General features: G+C 32.1%; 2 protein-coding genes across 2 annotated transcripts; one reads left to right on the top strand and one right to left on the bottom strand.

The window, feature by feature from the left end:
- Positions 1–1,403: 1,403 nt before the first annotated feature.
- On the bottom strand, positions 1,404–2,516 carry LOC145610843 (F-box protein At3g08750-like). Its single transcript, XM_081666120.1, has 2 exons — positions 2,392–2,516; positions 1,404–2,343 (listed from the first exon to the last, which is right to left on the bottom strand). The coding sequence occupies exons 1-2, from the start codon at positions 2,514–2,516 to the stop codon at positions 1,404–1,406; spliced, it is 1,065 nt and encodes a 354-aa protein (XP_081522246.1).
- A 9,799-nt stretch (positions 2,517–12,315) lies between these two features.
- On the top strand, positions 12,316–16,017 carry LOC145611780 (cytochrome P450 87A3-like). Its single transcript, XM_081667149.1, has 9 exons — positions 12,316–12,521; positions 12,818–13,139; positions 13,463–13,612; positions 13,709–13,960; positions 14,045–14,137; positions 14,834–14,912; positions 15,239–15,345; positions 15,596–15,723; positions 15,886–16,017. Exons 1-9 carry the CDS (start codon positions 12,316–12,318, stop codon positions 15,986–15,988), a joined length of 1,440 nt encoding a protein of 479 aa, XP_081523275.1. The 3' UTR covers positions 15,989–16,017.
- Positions 16,018–22,113: the final 6,096 nt, after the last annotated feature.

Raw genomic sequence — 22,113 nt, 5'->3', positions numbered from 1 at the left:
ATAGCTAACTTGTTTTTATGGTATTTTAATGAACGTATGTAACTCAATCAAGTAAAATTGCTCATATATTTATAGCAAAAACTTCCTCTTATATAAGTAGTTGCATTTTCAAGTGATTCCTTTCTATTAGGTAAACCAAACAAAAACGAAGGGAGTAAAGTTTAATTGATTTCTTTCCATGGTTAAACCAAACAAATAAAAAGATAATATTTAAATGATTAATTTTCCCCCTCTTATTTGTTTCATTTTCACTCCGTTTCCATTATCAGAACTGATCACTTCCTTATAACCTTATTCTCACACATTCATATTCGTATTTGAGGGTAAAGGAATGGAGTTACACACGTTCAAGAGCGAGTTGAATAAGGTTTTGATTTTCGAAAAGGTAAGAAAAACTAAATATTAGAACTTTTTGTGAAGAACTACCTTATACAAATCAGTTTTTGTAAAAAATTATCTTATAAAAAAAATGTTATAAGAAAGTACCTTTTAAATAATTTTGTTTAAGACACTACCATATAAAACAATTTATGTTGTAAAAAGCTACCTTTTGTCGAATTATTGCATTGATTAAGAAACGTTTAATGACTCATTTTCAATCATTTTTTCTCCTTTTTCCACCCAATTTCTCCATAGTACCCTTATAACCCCTAATTCCCCTTCTATTTCATTGTCAAATTAAGCACAACATTTAGTTTTTATAAGGTAGTTTCTTACAACAAATTATAAGGTATTTTTTCACAAAATTTGATGTATATAAAGTAGTTTTTTACAAAAAAATCCTAAATATTAAGAAGCCCTCCTCAGGAGGAAATTCCTAATTTGATCTAGGAGGGAATGAATGTGCTTAAATGGTTTTGATACTTCATTGTATGCCCTATATCAATCATGAAACCTTATATCAAAGCAATCAATAAAATGTTAGAAGTGGTTGTAAATTGTAATATCCAAATTAATGTGGATAGATTCCTCCAAAAAAAAAACACCATTTAAAGAAGTTATTAAAAGCAACATTAAGAAACAGGGGAGGATAAACTATAGCACTAAAAAAAAGTTCCCTCAAAATCAAATCTTTCGGATTTAGCTAGCTTGATTCCTCATGAAATGCAATATACTTGTTAGTCTATACTAAAATATTGATACATTTCTATATTTTGCAACACATAAAATATATTTCTATACTGCATGTTTCAGAACACTCCAATTTTTACACACCTTTTCCCTCCAATCAGAGAAACTTTGGTAGCCTGTAATAAGCAATACAATTTAACATCATAGTGTTAGAGTTGCTGAACTTTGTAGAAAGATCGAGTTAGAGTTTGAAAAGCTTAATATTATACAAAACAGTACAACTACGGGTGTCAAATCTTACCTTTGATCTTCATTCCGAAATTAGACATGGCCTAAAAGTCTGTTTCGTCGTAGGAAGTTGGGAAGGATGTCAAAGTCTGACCTTCGGTTCCTTTGTGCAACACCAAGCTCTCCGAACAAGCATTATCTATAATTATTTCATCACGAACTTTCCATCTCAAAATTCGTACTTGATCAGTAGAAAATTTGTAAGAAAGCAGTTTCTCATGGTCTTTTATGATAAATTTATCAGTGTCCTGATTGTAGAAGATCCTTGCATATTTCTGAAACCAATAAGAATTAAATATATGTAATACCTTCTGATTTGAATCTCTTGAAAGCCGTGGCATCCACTTTGGCTCCTTTCTACCTTCCTTATCCAAAACCCAAATGCAAAAGCATTTAGAAGACAGACTCAAAACAGCTAGTGACTCGCCAAGAACAAAAACAAACCTAGTGACTTCTTCTAGCGTGACATCCGGCAACTTCACAACGCTAAAGTCTTCAAAATCAAATCTAAAGGAGACGAGATCAGTCTCGTTAATCCAGTACCAAGCTCCTTGAAAGAATACATGAGGAGATCGTTTTATTTCAGAACTCCAACTATGATTTTGTAATGAATAAATTGCCACTAATACATGAGGAAAAGCATTTTTAAAGACAGCTACCTTATAATTGTTTTCTTCAGAAAAAGGATGTCCCAACATATATGTCAATCTATACCCTCCCTCGGAACTCAAAGGACAAGAGGGAAGTATCAAGGACTTTTGAATCGACGGGTTCCACAATCTAAGTACACTGTTGCGGCTAGACATTAACATCAACCCATTACAGAATCCATGAAAATTATATGATCCATAAATCTTGCAAAGATGATTAGTTATCTTAAATGTATCAGTGCTTCGAAGAGTAACCACATATTGATCATATGTCCGGCCTTGAATGCATTTTATGACTAGTAGATGATTGCTTTTGCGATTCTTTGGATTGAGTCTGAAATAATGTGAATCGATTAGAGAGCACCAGAGTTTACAAACACACCTGAATCGTACCAGGGTTTTCACCGGTAACCTTGTCAATATGTCCATCAATAATTCTATTGGTATGTGAATTTCTTCGGCAGTCAATTGATCCTTGGATGAAATTCTCATCTTCTTGTTCTTCATGTTAACTCGCTACAATTTAGGAAGATTCCGATCCTCAACAATGTGTGTAGTGTAACTATCAAAATATGTATTGTGTAATTATATAATTATAATACACAATACTTTACATATTTAGGAAGACTCTTAAGCAGTTAAACATACCAAAATATTCACATGCTTAAGTGCTTAACGGCTTAACAGGCCTATATAATTTACATAAACCCACTAGGGTTATGATGATACTTTACATGAAAATAAGAGTAACAAGACTTTCTAAATATCCTAAGCTAAACATCCTAATGAGAAAATATTTCAATATTAATACTTTACTTAATTTTATCTTATAATTATAATGTCATTATGATATAACAGTATATCTTCCTAAATAATTCCATAAGAAATGTATGGAAAATATATTACAATAATATATCTTCCTATATTCTTAACACTTTCGTGTCAAGTACACCTTAAAAACATTGATGAACATATGTCTCTTGAACAACTAATTATTCAATCATGATATGGCAAATTGATCTACGACTACGAGTAAGCGCAGCCACGGATCTCACGCATTGGGGTTTACTGTATTCATGCTTAACCTATATATGCTACTCCTTCAATACCTAAATTACATTCCTAGTTCTCTCTATTATGTGAGGAATAAATGTTAGAAGTAGGAATGTAATTTAGGGACGGAGGGAGTATAAAGCAACAAATAAACATTGAACAAATGACATCACTCAAAACTTCAGAAGTGACTAAAGGAGGTATAAATTAAAGTTCACTTGACACTCAACATTTAAGCTCACCAAAGACCTCATGGAGTGGCGGATCTTTGACACGATAAGGTAATCGAGTTGGATCGAGGAGGAGGAGGAGGAAGATTTTAATGATAAAAGGAGAATGTCCATTAAGAGGGAAAGCTAGCCTAAAACTAAAATATACAATGCAGGAATTGGAGCCATGAAAGCATGCATATAAATTGCATTGTATATCTAGCAATGATTAAACTAGCAGAAGCAATGTCAATAGGATTGCTCAACTCCACAAAAGTTTAAATCCAGAAATTTTAAATAAGAAGCTTCAATCAAACACTGTACACATCAGAAGTTTCCAACATTATTTCCCCAATTAATATTTTCTAGATCTCCTTTTTAAACGAATAATACGGTGTATGAAGATTATATTGCACTGCAAATATCCTAAATATAAGACAAAACAAGTATAATTACATTTTTAAGGGAGAATCATGAACATAGCCCTAAGTGGATAGGATTCATAAGTATAATGTTTTTTCCTAATACATTTTTATTGTTAAGGTATTAGATTCTTAAGATTCAACAATTTCTAATAAAATGAGACAAATAATAAACAACGAAAGAAGGGAGCAGTGCATTGGAGACTGTAACAATGCAAGTGTGACAAATCTCTCCCTAAAAAGCTTGAATCTTTGATGACTTTATAACTTTAATAATATTCATTGATATTAAATTACGCTAAGATAGTAGCACCTTAATACCACTATACTTCCTCATAATACCATAAAATATAAAATTTAAAAATTCTGTTGGTATCAATATAATTCTTAATACCATCGAGATAAAAAATTATAAAATAATACTAACGAGCATTATAAAACTCAATGACTTAAGGGAGACTGAGAATCTCTCATGCTAGTGTAACAAACTAACAATTTTAGTTCAACGAGAAGTAACTTGCCTTAACGAATCACGGCAACTCATTAGTTGATGTACCTCGTTAAAGTGTACACATATAAATAATTCAACACGTGAATCCTAATGGGATTTTGTAAATCAAATTGATGACAAAAAAATTACGTAGTATTTGGAATTTGGATGCTAGCTTTCGTATACAAATTAATAATATTCAATCTTATCGATACCGGCACTAGTGTACAGAAAAATGAATTACATTCATGTATTATTAATTACTCCATACTATTTATTGTTATCATAAATCAATAGTAGTGGAATGAGAGTATTATTTAAGGGATTTTCTTTTGATCATCCGTAGACACACGTAAAAAATTACATACAAGATTTCTTAGCTTATTAATGTAGTTAGATCAGCAAGTCAAATGAGGTTACCTCCATTGTTATATTGGCTCCATTTTTTTTCCTTTTTTCTCTTTTTTTTTCGCATGACAAAGTGGAAAAAGTACAAGTTTATCTTGAAGATTAACTAGAACTCCCTCGAGCTGAATTGCTTAGACAATTCAATGGATGTTTTAATTTTTTTAAAAAAAATAAGATTTGGCACAACTACTTTAATTATTTTAATTCCATGTGATATTGCTGAACCTGTCAATTTAATTTTTATTACTTTAATTCTCACATGATACTCACACGTTAATGAATAGATGTTAGAGTTCATACATAACATAATGACAAATAACATAGGTCGTGTTTGGTAAGCTGAAATCTGGATTTTATTGTGTTAGTTAATTTTGATTAAATAATTTTATACATTGATTTTACTTACTAATTACATTATAAAAGGGTATGGTAAATAAGTGATTGTTTAAATATGCGAAATGTCCAATAAGCTAATTGTGACGAGTAGGTACGTGGTTGAGATAGAGTTTTAGATTGACGAACAATCACAATTGACGAACAATTATTGGTGGTTTGGGGGAAAAAATGTAAAAGGGGAAATGAGAATCCAAATAGGAATGATAAATGTGAGGGAAATAGGGAGGGAAGGGAAAGAATGAGCCCAAAATGACGTCACGTGGTAGTTGGGGGGTAAGAAGGTGGTAACTTTTGATGTTTTTGAAAATAGAAGGTGGTAATTTTCAAAAAAAAAAAAAATAGAAGGTGGTAATTGCTAAAATGGACATAACAGAAGGTGGTAATTGTCAAAATTTCCTTAAATAGGAGTATAAGTCTAATTTTACCTAAATAAACTGCTTTAGCCATTGTTGATTTTTAGTATCAACAGTGGCAGACGAACTATCATATCTAATAAAACCCATACTCTTTATATTTCTTTCTTCTATTAAACAAAAGTACACACATTTGACACATACATGGTCAACCCTTTTTCCGTTATTTCTTGATTTATGTAGTTACATATAACTGAGTAAGACTTATGAAAATGAAGATAGTACTACCTCCGGTACAGGTTATGTGCAACGATTAGAGTCATTAGACATTTTCCCTTTCTGCTTTATGTCAAATCGTTGCACATAACCTGTAACGGAGGTAGTATAATAATACAATCGTCATTTGCTAGCAAAATTAATTTGAATTGTTCGTCACATAATTTGCAAATAAATAGTTGGATACTTATATTCGATTTTATTTAGGGCCTGTTCAGATTTACTTAATTTCAGTTCAGTTCAGTTCAGTTCAGTTCAGCTCTAATCAGTTCAGTTCAGCTCCTAATTTCCCTCTCTCATAAAATATTCATTTCAGCTCAATTCAGTTCAGTTCAGTTCAGTTCAGTTCAACCCCAATCAGTTCAGTTCACTTCAGCTCCAATCAATTCAGTTCAGTTCAGCTCAGCTCAATTCAATTCAGTAAATTTGAATCATTTCTAAATTGTCTACCCATAATGTGATATATTTATCACAAACTATTGGGTCAGTCAAGCCTGACCAAATAGTTTGTGCGGCGGAGGAGATGACGATGACGATAAAGACAACGATGACGATGACGATGACGACAACAATGGTGGATCTCCAGTGGCGGAGCCATAATTTTTACTCCAGGGGGACAAATTTTAGATGTTCAAAAATTTGACAAAAAACTCAATAAAAAAATTGCTCACATAAATTTTTTAATATTTAATTATTTAAAATTTTATATGACAATCTGTCCTATATGGAAAAGAGAAGTTAAAAATAACATAATAGGATTACATAACTCAGGAATAAATTCAAATCAGTTACTTTATTATAAAATAAAATACTTAGCCGACCTTCAAACAATTTGATTATAGATATGAAGGGGCTTGGGTAATAGGATTACATTCTAGAAATATAAACGCCACAATGAAGATTTTGTAGTCATTACACTGTACCCCGTACATAAATAAATTTGGAAATTTAGTTACAAAGTATTAATAAATGGTAATCTATTAAAAAATGAAATAGAATTTAGGCACACATAATAAAATAGATTATAAATTATGGAGGTGTATGTGTATTCGTTAATGAAATGTATGAACCAACTCATTGGTGATCAACAAATAGTAGTTAATCATTTTTTTTTTTTTGAAGAAATAGTAGTTAATCAAATAATTAAACGAGAGTGGTAATGAACTTCATGTTATAATACTTTATATAAATTATAAAATGAAATCCAAATACATGGAATAAAGCAAGTATTAAATAAAATCCAAAAGAAAAAAGAAATCGAAAAAAAAAACTACAGTATTATTAAATGAAATGTCAAAAGTAAGCTAAAAAAAATGAAATCTCAAAATACGAAATGTGAGATTTGGGGTTTGAACCTGGGTCAAAATAAGGAGGGGTGACACCTATATTCACTCACTTTAACCACTAGACCATGTTCACTTTTGTGATACATTGCATATCTATATTGTATTTATATCTTTTAACTGCATCATACAAGCAAAAAAAAAAGAAAAAAAATCGAAAATGGGGGGACAGCTGTCCCCCCATGTTCTAACGTGGCTCCGCCACTGTGGATCTCCTTCTTCCCCTGTAGGTGACAATGACGACATCAATGGTGAAGGAGAGAAACGGGGTCATTCATGGTGGAAGAGAGAGAAAGTTTAATTCTCGAATTTTTCGAAAAATGCCCAACAAATCGAATTGGGGCTTTCTTATAAGATGTATAATTGTTGAAATTGATTGTCCCATATGATTGTATGTTGAATTGTGAGCATTTTGATAACATATGCATGTATTTTGGTTGAGAAATAAGCAAGTTATGCTATACCCATAACCTTAGTACGAAATCTCCAATGGAGGTTCCACCATTGTTATACATATTATCAAACAAATTATAAATATCCCCAAACAAGTTATACATATCCTTTATTGGATGGATGATATCTTCTATTGGCTACATGATATCATGGTTAGATGATATCCTTTGTTTGCTATATGATATCATTTATGTTTGAGTCTATGATATCATCTATTGGTTATATGATATAATGACTGGATGATATCCTCTATTGGCTATATGTGATCATCCAGCCAATAGAAAATATCATCTAGCTAGTAAAAATATCATTCAGCCACTAAATGATATCATATAGTCAATAAAGGATATCATCCGGCCAATGAAGGATACCATCAGCTAATTAAGGATATCGTATAACCAAAAAGTAATATCATCCAGTTAGTAGAGGATATCATCCAACCAATAGAGGATATCATCCAGCTAGTAGAAATATCATCCAGCCAATAAAGGATACAATATAGTCAATAAAGGATATCATCCAGTTAGTAGAGGATATCATCTAGCCAATAGAGGATATCATCCGGCCAATAGAGGATATCATCCCGCCAATTGAGGATATCAAAAATCTGCATTTTGTCAGTCCAGACTGACGAAACATTTTGTCAGTCCAGACTGACGAAACATTTTGTCAGTCCGGACTGACACAATACCTTCTCTATATTTATTCCTACTAGATTTCGGCTTTGCGTGGCTTGATTTTTTTTTCTTAATAGCAAAAATATTTCATAGATTAAAAGTCATACGACATCTACAATAGAGATTTCCAGTGGAACATCCACATACGACATCTACAATAGAGATTAAAAGTCATACGATATCTACATAAGATATTGAATTAAATAAAATTTTCCTTCATAAAAACTACAATCATCAAATAGATCTTGCACTGTGGAACATCCCCCGCTTATATCGCTGGAAAATACAGCCTTTTGGAAACACAATCTAACAATCCTTTGTAGCCGTGAAGATGTTTTCCTTCTAATTCATCTGTTTGTATTCGAAAAGTTGATAACTTTTTCACCAACAAAATAATTTCACGACAATCCATTAGATCTAATATCATGGATTTAAAACTAAGAAATTTTTCCCCGAATAGAGGAGATAAACCTTGTCTTTCGAAGGAGATCGGGGAAACCCTTGTTTTTCGAAGGAGATCGAAAACTTTTTCTTTCGAGGGAGAATAGTTCCTCCCAAAAGGAGGAAGCATTATTATAAACCTAAAAAAACTTTACAGAAATAAAAATTAGGCTTTCCACCGGTTAAAACTGATAGAAGCCCATTTAGAATTCAACAATGAAGGCTAGGATTTTGGAGAGAGGCCGGAAGGAGAAGAGAGAAGAGAGGAGAGAGGAGAGAGAGAAACTCATATAAGGTCATCTTTTGCGTGCCTTGACTTAGTACCACTGTCAAGATATTTTTAATGTTTTGGCTAACTAAATAACAACACGTAAATCCAGCATGGAAAATCTCGTATTACGTATCACTGTATGGTTAAGTTGCTTTCCAGTGGTCTCCCTTTTGGTACGAGATTCATTATCCAATAGACCAAAACCCATACACATAGTGATTAAAATTGGGGAAATGATTTTGACACACCCCTATGTGAGAACACAGTTTTCTATGCTCTTCTCATATAGGGGTGTGCCAAAATCAATAAATGGTGTGTCAAAATCAATTTCCTTAAAATTGGGATTCTACATTAGATTGGTAAAATGTATATGATCAAATTGGTAAAATCAAATTATAGGACCGTAGAAGTTTACAAAGCTAAAAAAAACTTAAAATAATACTAAATAATTAACTAAACAACATGTATTTTAAAGAAAGATAGTGAGGTTAATAATTTATTGAAAGTAATGAATGTGAGAGGAAAAATATAATAAAATAAGTAGTAGTGGGTTTGAGTGGGGACCATGAGAGGAGAGAGATATAATATTCTAATGTGGCTTTTTGCCAAAAAGGGAAGAGTAACACTTATTAAAACACGGCCGGATTTGATAAGTGTAACACTTATTAAAACACGGAGGGAGTAGTAATATTTATTGAATAACCCTTGAATGACAAAGCTACCCCTACAACATAGACATAGTAACCCTTACATTACTAAGTAACCCTTACATTACTAAGTAACCCCTACCCTAACAGAGTAACCCCCATAACACTAGCTAATCAAGTAACTTCATGGACTCATGGTTCACATATAAAAGCTAGTGATGACTAAAGCCTGATTTTCAAGATAAGCGATAAGAATAATAATATATAGGACTTTTTATCGAAAACTATTTAATAAAACCAAATTTTGTGAGAAATTACCTGATAAAAATATATAATAAACTACCTAATAAAGGTAAAATGTTACCTAAAAAAAGATAAAATGTTGTAAAATACTACTTATACCGGATTTCCACCATTGACCAACCCAAAAACACTCTCGAAACCACCGCGCGCTTTCATTCCCAAAATTAACAAAACTTGCTTGAAATCGCATCCACCACACCTAAATCACCTTTCAACCCCAAAACCAACATTACTAACCCCAAAAATCACCATCCCGAAGCACTAATTTACATTCACCAACTCAGAATACCTCCAATCACCCCGAAAATAATCTTACCACCTTGAATACCAACCTTCACGGTGATTTTGGAGGTGTTTAATTTTGAGGTGGATCATCAATGTCGCGCATAAAATAAATCAACTGTGGAAATATCTTACAACATTTTACCTTTAATTGGGTAGTTTCTTACAACATTTTTTTTATTAGGTAGTTTCTCACAAAATTTAGGTTTCATTAGGTAATTTCTCACAAAATTCAATAGGTAATTTCTCACAAAATTCAATAATAAATACAACACGTAAAAAGTGATTCTAATATAATACTAACATTACAAAATTAAAATAGTTTTATAAGTATCTTCACATACCTATATAGTTAAAATAGTATATTATAAAGTCATAAAATATAGATACATATACTAATTTAGTTATATATTAAAGGAGAATTAAAAATGACCGTGATATTTTCTGATTAAAAAATCCCCCATCAAAAATTATTCTTTCTTTCTTACCAAATATTTTTAAGAAATACTTGGGTTTGGTAATTGGTATACTATATTTTTACCATTATATGTCATATAATTAAAATATTATTCATATTTTTATTCATCAATCACTACAATATCTTAAGTTGTGTCAATCTATATTACATAGGTCTAGAGGTGTCAATCGGTTTTTCGGTTCGATTTTCAGTTCAGTTTATCAGATTTCCGTTTGTAACGGATCGGTTTATAACGGGTTTAAATAATTAACGGGTCGATTCAGTTCGGTTTTAAATAAAATCGGGTTAGTTCGGTTTGGGTTTTTTTAACTACAGTTTCTATTCGGGTCCGTTCTAATCAGATCGGTCTGTAATCAGTTCGGGTCATAATTGGTTCGGGTTGAATTCAACAGTTTGAAAATGGATTTTTTCGGTTTTAAGCGGGTATCGGGTCAAAACAGATCGGGTCCTAATCGGGTCGGGTTGTAATCGGTTCAGGTCAAAATCGGTTCGGGTTTAACTTGGTCAGTTTGAAAACGGGGTTTTCCAATTTAGAACGGTTTTCGGGTCAAAACAGATCGGATCCTAATCGGGTCGGGTTATAACCGGGTCGGGTTATAATCGGTTCGGGTCATAATCGGTTCCGGTTGCACTCAGTCGATTTAAAACCGAGTTTTGGTTCAAAACAAATTGGGTTAAATCCTAACTTATAAAGTCACAATTAATTAATAAGGGTCATGAAACAAGTTGGGTTGATTGAATAGTGAGTTAAACAAATCAAGTGAGTTAAAATATAATTGAGCAGGTTATGAAGAATTGGGTTAAATCCTAACTCACAAAGTCACAAATATAGGCCAACTATAGGTTAAGTCAATTGTTACATAACTAAGGGCCTGTTCACTTCACCTTAAAAAAATAACATTAAGTAAAAATAATTTCAGTTTAGTAAAAATAAGTTCAATTCAGCAAAATTAATTTCAGTTCAGTAAAAAAAATTTCGGTTTAGTAAAAATAAGTTCAGCTCTGTAAAATTCAGTTTTCTTAAAGAAGAATTATAATAGAAATTAAGTAAAAATAATTTCAGTTCAGCAAAAATAATTTAAGTTCAGTAAAATTAATTTAAGTTCAGTAAAAATAATTTGAGTTCAGCAAAATATAATTTTATTTTAGTAAAAAAATAATTTTATTTCAGCAAAAATAAGATGAAGTGAACGGGGCTTAAATATTATTGTAGCTATTCTATTGCATTAAAAAACACATTAATCAAACACAATAAATTATAGTAACTCTTTATAAAATTTGGTAAATCCGTATGTTGCACGGATTTTAGGCTAGTATTTTACAAATATAATAAATGTAGACATAGATATCTTTTATCAATATCCAACAACTTAACTGCATTTTCAAGATATGATATAATATATGCCGTTCTGATTTCTGTTAGGTAAATTCTTACGGTGGTTGCCATTTGTGTCAGTATACATATAATGATATAATACGATATCATTTACATGAGCGCAATAATGCAAACAGCACAATAGTGTTCCCTATTCCAAAAACATGTGAGCAAATATGCATATAATATTATAATATGATATTTCGATATCATTTACAAGTTACAAAGTTCTACTAAATGTGATCCCTACTAATTCCGGCTTAATGGAGTGCAATTAATTGTTTTCCTACTTTACAACGTACAAGTTACATACGTCATATCTTTCTATCTATATAATGTGGCTTCAACAAATGCTACAAAATACAAGCTATATACATTTAATCTATAGCTCTTTCTTGTCTTTTTACTAAAATAAAGCTAGCGTAAGATATGTCTCCGATTGTAGTGAGCCTTGTAGGAGTGGTGATCATAATAAGCATCACACATTTGCTCTTTACAAGGAAGAAACCATCAACATACCATGGCAAACTCCCCCCGGGTTCAATGGGTTTGCCATTTCTTGGCGAAACACGTCAATACTTTGCCCCGTATTCTTCCTTCGACATTCCCCCCTTTATCAAACAACGGGTGCTCAGGTAAATTAATACTTCGTCCGAATTGAATGTGCTTCTTTTTCTTAGCACATAATATTTGGTGACCTATTTTTGTCGATATAATTTTAATATTCCAAGAATATACATCAAATTACATAATCTAATAACATCTAATTTGATTCTGCAACTTTTATTTTATATACGAGTATAACAAGAAAAATAATTATAAAAGTTGTGTAAAAAGTCAATGCATGTTAGGGTTATATAACGTTAGGGTACTGTAATACAAAAGTGCAAAAAATGGCCTAATATACATGGTTTGGTAATTAACGTTGTAGGTATGGTTCAATATTCAAAACAAGTTTAGTTGGGACGCCATTGATAATTTCAGCGGATCCAGAACTTAACCACATAATCTTTCAACAAGAGGGTCAAGCTTTTGAAAGCTGGTATCCAACCACATTCACACAAATTTTCGGACCCGAAAATCTTAGCACCTTAAAAGATATCATGTACAAATACCTTAAAAACATGGTGCTTAGTTTGTTTGGTCCTGAGAGCCTTAAAAAGATGATATTTGAAGTTGAAGATGAAGTACTTTCCCATCTGAATCAGTGGTGTGACATGGACACAGTTGAGCTCAAAGATGCGACAGCTAAGGTACATAATTGATTAACATTACATGTCTATATATTATATACTCGATCGGGTAATTCAATTCAAATGTAATCAATTAAGCAAGCTTGGTGGAGTTAGAGGAGAACGTACTTACATTGTGACTTTAAAGTCACAACTTTAAACCTTAGTAACTACATTTGTTTAGGGAGATTATTCCCTTACCTCCCTTTCTACTCTCAAGCGTTGATATTCATAGATAGATGGGTTGACTTAACCTGTGACTCTGTGAGAAGTGCTGATTTAGTGTGAAGGTTACTCATTTATGTATCATGAGTTTGTAGTAATTTCTATGATACATCTTGCAGATGATTTTCAATTTGACAGCCAAAAAGCTAATTAGTCACGATGCCGAAAGCTCTTCAGAGAATCTAAGAGAGAACTTCGATGATTTTATCAAAGGATTGATCTCTTTTCCTTTGAACATTCCTGGCACAGCATATTACAAGTGCTTACAAGTAAATTTCTTTAACTTTCTTTGCCTTCCATTTCGCCTCGACCTTGTAGTCTCTAACTAAGTATGAATTTACCAATTCAATATAATGTGAATTTAGGGAAGAAAGAAGGCAATGAAGATGTTGACAAAATTGCTCCAGGAAAGAAAGATGAGGCCTAGGAAACACAACGAAGATTTTTTCGATTACGTACTCGAGGAGCTATCAAAGGAGGGAACACTTCTAACAGAAGGGATTGCTTTAGACCTAATGTTTGTGCTTCTCTTTGCGAGTTTTGAGACTACCTCTACTACTCTTACTTTAGCCATTAAATTTCTCACGGACAATCCTCTTGTGCTACAAAAACTTACGGTATGGTTTATTTTTTGCTTTAATTTGACCTAATCGAGTAAGATATTTACAGTTGAATTTACACACAAGCGAACTAATTCACAGGAAGAGCATGAGATGATTCTCAAAAGTCGTGAAATTGTATCCGATAATCGCCTTTCATGGAAAGATTACAAATCTATGACTTACACTTTCATGGTAATGTTTATTTTATTTTATTTTTGTAACACAATTTTTTTTTCATTTACTTGTGTTAGCCAATAATACTATATTACTATCTATTTGATAATTTTAAAAGTTTACCAAATTGTACAAATTTAAAATCCCTTCGTACTTTTAGGGATTGTTCTCATTGAATGAACTGAACTGAATATTTTATAAGAGAAGGAAATTAGGAGCTGAACTTAACTGAACTGAATTTCAACGTTTGAGAACAGACCCTTAGTTATATATTTGGTACTCCCTCGGTCCTTAAAGTACATTCTTGTTTTTAGCATGTATTTAGAGAGAAGTAGGAATGCAATTTAGGGACGGATGTATTGACTTACTTCTAGAGCAGGCAATTGTTTACCTAACCCCAAATATCAACACGAAATCAACCGTTATTCAACCCACTTAAGTCAAACATGCATGTTACCTGAAAATCCGAAATCAACCAATAGTTGTAATAAATCAGAATTGTGATATCTAAAAATGATTAGACCCATCTTGAGATACCCGAATCCAAATCAACTTCAATTACGGAGTATATGACTAAATCACCTATACCCTAAGTTATCCTAGAATTAATTGTTTACTATTGGGACAAATCAAATCCATAATCCTGTCGGTTCGTTGATGGTTGATATGATTAATGCTTAATAATTATTTTTTTAAAAATGTTATTATATCCAGGTCATCAACGAAACACTAAGGCTGGCAAACATAGCTCCTGTAATTTCCAGAAAAGCAATAAAAGACGTCAGCTTCAAGGGTATGCATCAACCATGCATGTCATTATTAATTAATTAGTTAATTAAATGTTATTTAATCATTAGATATATTACGTACTCTATTATGTACAAGTACTATATAGACAATTATTATGCAATAAATCGTGTTACATGTTATCAGTGACCACTTGCTACATTTATACATTGATACAGTACTCTATGATGTAATATATAGACAGCTATAAGAAGTTAGTTGCACTCATTTCTTTAGTATTATTAATCTTTGTATGCTTTATTATAATATGCATGTACTAATAAACATATTCCTATTGAGACATTTATTATAAATTGGTGGATAATAATGTAGGTTATACCATACCAGCTGGTTGGCCTGTCATGGTTTGCCCTCCGGCCGTACACTTAGACCCTTCTATCTATGAAAATCCCCTTGAATTCAATCCATCGAGATGGGAGGTACGTATTATAACTTTTATTAGATTGTTTTAATTATTCGTCATTTAAAAATATAAATAACAATAATATTAGAGCCTTAGGGCCTGAACTGTGCTGAACTGAACTAATCTGAATATTTTATGAGAGAAGAAAATTAAAAACTGAACTGAATAGAAAATAATCTGAACAAAACAGACCCTTAATCCCAATAACGATATAATATAAGTATATAACTAATACAAGCTGAGCTGATGTTGAATTGAATTTATAGGGACGAGAAGTACATGGAGCAACCAAACATTTCATGGCTTTCGGGGGAGGTATGAGATTTTGTATCGGCGCAGATTTTAGCAAGGTGCAAATGGCTGTGTTTCTACACTACTTAGTTACCAAGTATAGGTAAAGTTAAAATTCACACTATAATATATCATGTCCTCTTTATAGCAACGCATAATATATCAATTGCATTTTTGTGGATGGAGAATTGTATTAACATACATATTTCGATTATAAATTTTTTTATTTTTTTGGTATTAATTGGATAGATAAATGAAATTTCAGGTGGAAGCCAATAAAAGGAGGGAACACCATTCGGACTCCAGGTTTACAATTTCCTGATGGCTTTCATGCTCGTTTTGCTACGAAATGCTCATCAACAAAATAAAGAAAGAATAAATAAAGTGTTACTTGTACAATATAATTTGTATTTTTTTTTTTTTAATTTTGAAAGAGGGTAAAACAACCCGAAATCCCAAGAGCGTCGAAAGAGGTGAGATCTAAGTTCAGGAAGATTTATCTTAACACGGTAAGATACAGGGTGCCCCATGAGTATCGTGGGTCACTCCTCCACTCCATGATCCTCATAATTTGTTTTAATATACAACATATTTTTGTTATTACCAAAATTTTTACAATTATATAAATGTATACATGTTATAAATAGAATGTATCATATTTCTTCCTTTGTTAATCGAAGGGCAATCACTAGCCTTTTGGCCAATGGTTAGAATGTATTTCTCTGTATGCTTTAATCATACTTTAATTAATTTCCTTAAGAAAATAAATGTTATGAGTAATAATAAAGATAAAACTTCTCTCTTTCAAAAAAGATAAAACTTCTCTATTGTAGAATTTTCTAATTCAATAAAGTGGTTTGTCAAAAAAAAAAACATAATTCAATAAAGTGGTAAAAAGCAAAACAATATGGGCAGTTACGAAATGCATGGAATGTCTAAGAACGTGATTTGGAATTTGGATATTATTGCCAGTCCATATTGTTGAAGCCACAAGACCACAACCCATTATTGAGTAGACTAGAAACATTCACACCCGCCTCACAACATTAGAAGCCCATTTATAACATAGCTTTTTTTTTTTCTTCCAAGTAAGAACATAGCTCAATCTCATACATTGTTAAAGCTAAGATTGCAAAGTTCAGACTTATATTACAAGGGGTTGAATAGTTGGATCTTTAGGAATGGGTTGTACCATTCATTTTATTGTATGGTTAGACTTTTTAGGTATCAAATCTTATACCAAGGGGGAAAACGTTTCTAATGATGCTATTTTCATAAGAGGCAAAAGCTACTTTCAAAATATGTTAATTTTATACCAGGAAACAAGAGTTACAAGGCTTTCTAAATGTCCTAAACATCCTAATGAGAAACTAGTTCAATATTAATATTTAATTCGTAACTTAATTTTATCTTATAATTAGGTTAGGTCCCGTGCCATGCACGGTAATTTTAATTATTATTTTTAAATTAACAATGAATTTTTTCTAAAATATTATATGGTGTAATAAATTTATTATAAAATACCCTATAATTAAAAGAGCCTATTTTCCCGGTTATTATTTTTAAAACGCATTTTGACAATATGTATATTATATTTCATAAAAAAATTGGTACAATTTTCTTGTCGTTAACCAAATGGGTTTCTTAAAACGTTGCACATTACACTTCTATAGTCACTTAGGGATGTCAATGGGGCGAGGCGGGGCGGATTTTGGCTTTTCAATCCCATCCCTGCCTAATATTTTCATTCCCATCCTCGTCCCGCCAAGTCCAATGCTAAAACCATCCCCAGCCCACCCGCCACTTGGATATCCATCCCCACCTATCCCCGCCTCCCAAATACAACAACACTACATAATTTAAATTACAACAAAAAAATTCATTGTTTATATTATACTTTTTAAATTTATATATATATATATATATTATAATGTATTACATTTATTACTTTATTTTACATTATTATTAATTATTTATATGAAATAGCATAAAAAAAGTATATAATTATCTTTTAAAAAATATAAAGATAGGTATGGGGTGAGGATGGGACGGGTATGAAGCGGGGCGGGTGGGGGGGAGCGGGGATGGGGCGGGTACAACCTAAAACACCCTGCCCCATCACCCATGGCGGGTATGGTTTAATTTTTATCCCCATCCCTGCCCCGCCACCGCCAAACTGGGATCCATCCCTAGTCATTATGTATATTACAAATTATGTTATGAACCTGATTTTTTTCTCTTTCATTGATTTTTAATTGTTAATATTTATTTGTAGAAGGATAAATCAAATTTTTAATTTAATCTATTTTTTAATATTTTAAATTCAAATTACTTTCTTAGATATTTTTAACACATAACTAAATATAAATAAATAAAATTATTGTTGTAATTAGTTGTACATAATATTATGGCACAATTATATTAAAAATCTGATTTACTATATTTTTTGTACTTTAGTTTCTATATTTGCCAATGTACTCCGTTTATGTTATGGAAAGACATATTAAATCTCTTATATATGTATTATTTTGCTATCTTTTTATTTATGTATAAGATTTGTCAAATCTTTTATTTATGTATTATTCTGCTATTTTCTATTTATGTATAAGATTTGTTTACTAAAGATTTTTTTTTTTTTTAAAAAAAAAAAAAAAACTAAAGGGCACATCAGAAAATGACACTTATCATTGCTGGTGTGTCTTTTAGTATATAGTTATTGATTGATGATTATAATGTCATTATGATATAACAGTGTTATTCTCCTAAATAATTTCATAACAAATATATGGATAATATATTACAATAATATATCTTTCTATATTCTTAACATTTGCGTGTCAAGTACACCTTAACATTGATGAACATATGTCTCTTGAGGGACCTGAGCAGCTAATCCTTCATTTATGATATGGCAAATTGATCTACTGTTGAAACTATAAAGAGAGATGAGAAGAGATCAAAATGTTATCAATCTGATTTCATTCCACAAAAAAAACAATTTACACAAGCCTTAAATAGAAGCAAATGATAATAACTACCTACAAAATAAAATGCTAAATATTAGGAACACAACTCCACTAACGGCTAATCCCATACTCCACTAACTAAGTACTGCCAACTACATTATTCAATTAGGAATCCTAGGCTACCAAACTCCTAAACAATAGGAGTGGATTTTGATCATCACTCAACAACTACGAGTAAGCGCAGCCACGGATCTCACGCATGGGTGTTTACTGTATTTATATATGTTTCACCTATAATTGCTATAAACCAACAAACATTGAACCAATGGCATCACTCACAAGTGACTAAAAGAGGTATAAAATTAAAGTTCACTTGACACTCAACATCGAAGCTCACCAAAGACCTCATGGACAGTGGCAGATCTTAGACACAATAAGGTAATCGAATTGGATCGAGGAGGAGGGGGAAGATTTTGTTAGCAATTAAGTAAATAAGACAATAAATACTTATCTGATCAATGTTGCGTAGATCAAACTGACAATTGCCGCGTCGTGGTAACCCACTGACCTAAAAGACGATTCCGCGCTACCCCGGTGCAGTAGATATCAAACGGTCGCCCTCCAGGATAAGCACGGCGCCGGAATTTGTGTGCACTCACAAACCCGACTGGAACTCAAAATACTCGCCCAAAATCAAAGGAGTATTTTTAAAAAGAATAAGAGAATGTTTGATTTTGCATTGTGTGTATCTTGTGGAAGCCAAGGAACCTTGAATATATGTATCATGTATGTAGAGAAGAAAAGCAACGGCCAACCTTAAAAAGTGGAGTATCATGTACCATTGACCAACTAATAAATTGGGTAATCAAGGAGGCAACGGCTAGGCATTAATAATCAACTATGAATGAGCGTTATCCCCAAATTATCAATGACATTCTCAACAACTTAATTCAAATGAATAGACCATGAATATTGTAATAGAGACAATATCTATATCTATATCTATACTTAGTCTATAAAATCACAAACCATCACCCTCATAATGCCACATGTAAATTATATTTTCCACCAATACCACATGTCATCTCCTTTAACCTTTCTCATAATAATAATAATAAAAAAATACACTATCTTTAATTCAATACATGAATAAATGTTTGGCTCACTTTCCCCCAACTTAATATCTTCTACACTTACATTCAATTTTCACCCCTTTTTCTCCTTTATAAATTATTCATTTTTCGATAAAAAAATATATTATAAAATTAAAAATTATATTATATACTTATAAACAATCCGTGCATTGCACAGGCCAAAAGTCTAGTTGCAATAACAATAAACCGTTAAAGAATAACGGACACCAAAAGATAAGATGCCCATAACCCACTTACCGCTTCTCAAACAAGTAGTACAAAACCACTCCAAAAAATAAACAACACAAAGCTTTTGGTAAATTATCAAAGTGAGACTCTCTCTATCATTTTCTCTCATCTTTCTTTGTGTTTCACTCAACAACTTCCAACAATCCCCCACAGGTTCGAAGATGTGAAAAGAAAGAAAGAAAATTGATTTTGGGTAAAACAAAACAATTGCATAAGTATCAATGTCTCGCGACTTGAATTAACACATAGTGAACATCAATCTATGATCCCTCACCTACCAAGTGACCTTCGTCTTGAACTTAATAGGGAGTTAGGGACCCGTCACTTTGATCCACACAATTGAACATGTATAATATTCTGAAATTCCGCGAATAAAGGTGACGCATTATACTGGTCATACGTCCAGCCTGGATGCTCATAGGTACTCTAGAGTATAAGCCCACGAAATATTCATAGGAAGCGGCCATACTTCCACACCTAAGTAGGTGAATCCCATCAAGTGTGAGCTTTAACACACCTCCAAAAATATGAATATGGGTTCATTAAGAGCCATGTGCTCAACCTCTTTCCATTTGTAGCAAGCACAAATCAAACATCTAGCAATGGACAAAAATCAAATTTTGTGCTTTCGAATTATTTCATAACATTCCCCTTTGAACTCATAATGAGTAGGAGTTGATTACTTGTAATTCATACTTTGGCCTTCCATCCCCTCCGATGTTACCAAAACTAGTTTTTGTACAAGGCCTTCAGTTTTTAGACTTTATGCAGTCTAGTGATATCACCCATTCGACAAGTCATCTTTGACATCAACCATTATAGGCATGGTTCAATCAAAAGTAACCACGACTTGCAAATCACAACGAATTCCCCTACAATGGGATATTTGCAAGCACATTTGCTCATAAGAGCAATATACGTACTCTTGACCATCTTGTTTCATAACCTGTCAATTTAAGAATAAAAAATTTAGATTATTCCAAAACAAACATAGCAAAACAAGGTTGCTTTGCACAATTTCCAAACATAGCTCCACCACTTAGTGGTGTAGACATAACCACTTGAGTTTAAACTCATCGTTGAACTTCAAGAACTCTTGGAAGCTTGCAATAGTGCAAACTCTAATTTTGTGTACTTTTCAAGTACCTATATGCAACCTTCTCAAAACGATCTAATGATCATTGCTCGAGTTAAGAGTAAGAGTATACCTGCTTAATCTACTTACAAAATAAGCAACGTTAGATTAAGCATAGTTTCCAAGAAACATATATATATATATATAACACTACCAAATGGACACATATTGCTCCCACATAATCAATAAATTCAAAAACTTTATATTGTAGTAATGACTCATCCATCACAAGTTTAGCCTTAAAGACTTCCAACAAAACTCAGTGAATTAGCAACAAAATCCATAGAAGAAATATCAAGCATTACAATCCCAAGAAAAAGATTGTAGAATTCTACACATAGTTAGACATAACCTAACTCATAGTCAATGACTTCTTCCACGAAAACAATCACTACTCATGACATTTCACTAGTTTAAAGTTGAAACTCTAAAGACATAGAGATACCCATGGAAACTCGTAAGGCAAAAACAATAAAAAAATTGTCTTTAGCACAATTAACCACTTTCAGGCTTCGCATTAATACCTCTCATAGCACAAATATGCCTAGAGACTTTATTCAATAAAGAATCAATAATTAGGATAGATTCAAGATAAAATTACTCCAAGACTCGCCTACAAAGTCATGAACGAAATGCAATTACCAAGCAAAAATTGAGCCAAGACTTTGAGTCCAACACTAATTCTTTATTACTTCCCCCACATTGGACGACAAAGTCCGATTCAAAGCCCTTAGCAATAAACTTAAAACTCACATTCTCAATTGATGAAAAATTTGGACATAAAAAACTCCCTCCAAAATTCATTTGGGATCTTTAATAGCATAAATATCTTATAAAGAAATCGCATAAGTTTATAAAACTTGAACCCCCACATGAAAGCATAAGGTCCAAGTCCCAAAATAAAGCATAATCAAATACAGGGTTGGGAAAAATTCATAACTATGTCATAGACGGTAAAAACAAACCATCATAATGGAGAAACTATAGTCTAATTCCCAAAAAACTTTATT

Source organism: Chenopodium album, chromosome 24 (genome assembly GCF_948465745.1).
Source record: "Chenopodium album chromosome 24, dcCheAlbu1.1, whole genome shotgun sequence".
NCBI classification, from domain to species: domain Eukaryota; kingdom Viridiplantae; phylum Streptophyta; class Magnoliopsida; order Caryophyllales; family Amaranthaceae; genus Chenopodium; species Chenopodium album.
Note: the sequence above shows the minus strand (reverse complement) of the source record. Positions and strands in the feature narration are given on the sequence as shown.

Bases quoted from the DNA above. Each gene is read 5' to 3' on its own strand.
- LOC145610843 (XM_081666120.1), bottom strand. From the start codon at position 2,516: ATGAAGAACAAGAAGATGAGAATTTCATCCAAGGATCAATTGACTGCC. The intron at 2,344-2,391 runs GTGTGTTTGTAA...ACATTATTTCAG, and splicing joins AAAACCCTGGTACGATTCAG to ACTCAATCCAAAGAATCGCA.
- LOC145611780 (XM_081667149.1), top strand. From the start codon at position 12,316: ATGTCTCCGATTGTAGTGAGCCTTGTAGGAGTGGTGATCATAATAAGC. The intron at 13,140-13,462 runs GTACATAATTGA...TACATCTTGCAG, and splicing joins TCAAAGATGCGACAGCTAAG to ATGATTTTCAATTTGACAGC. The intron at 13,613-13,708 runs GTAAATTTCTTT...ATGTGAATTTAG, and splicing joins CATATTACAAGTGCTTACAA to GGAAGAAAGAAGGCAATGAA.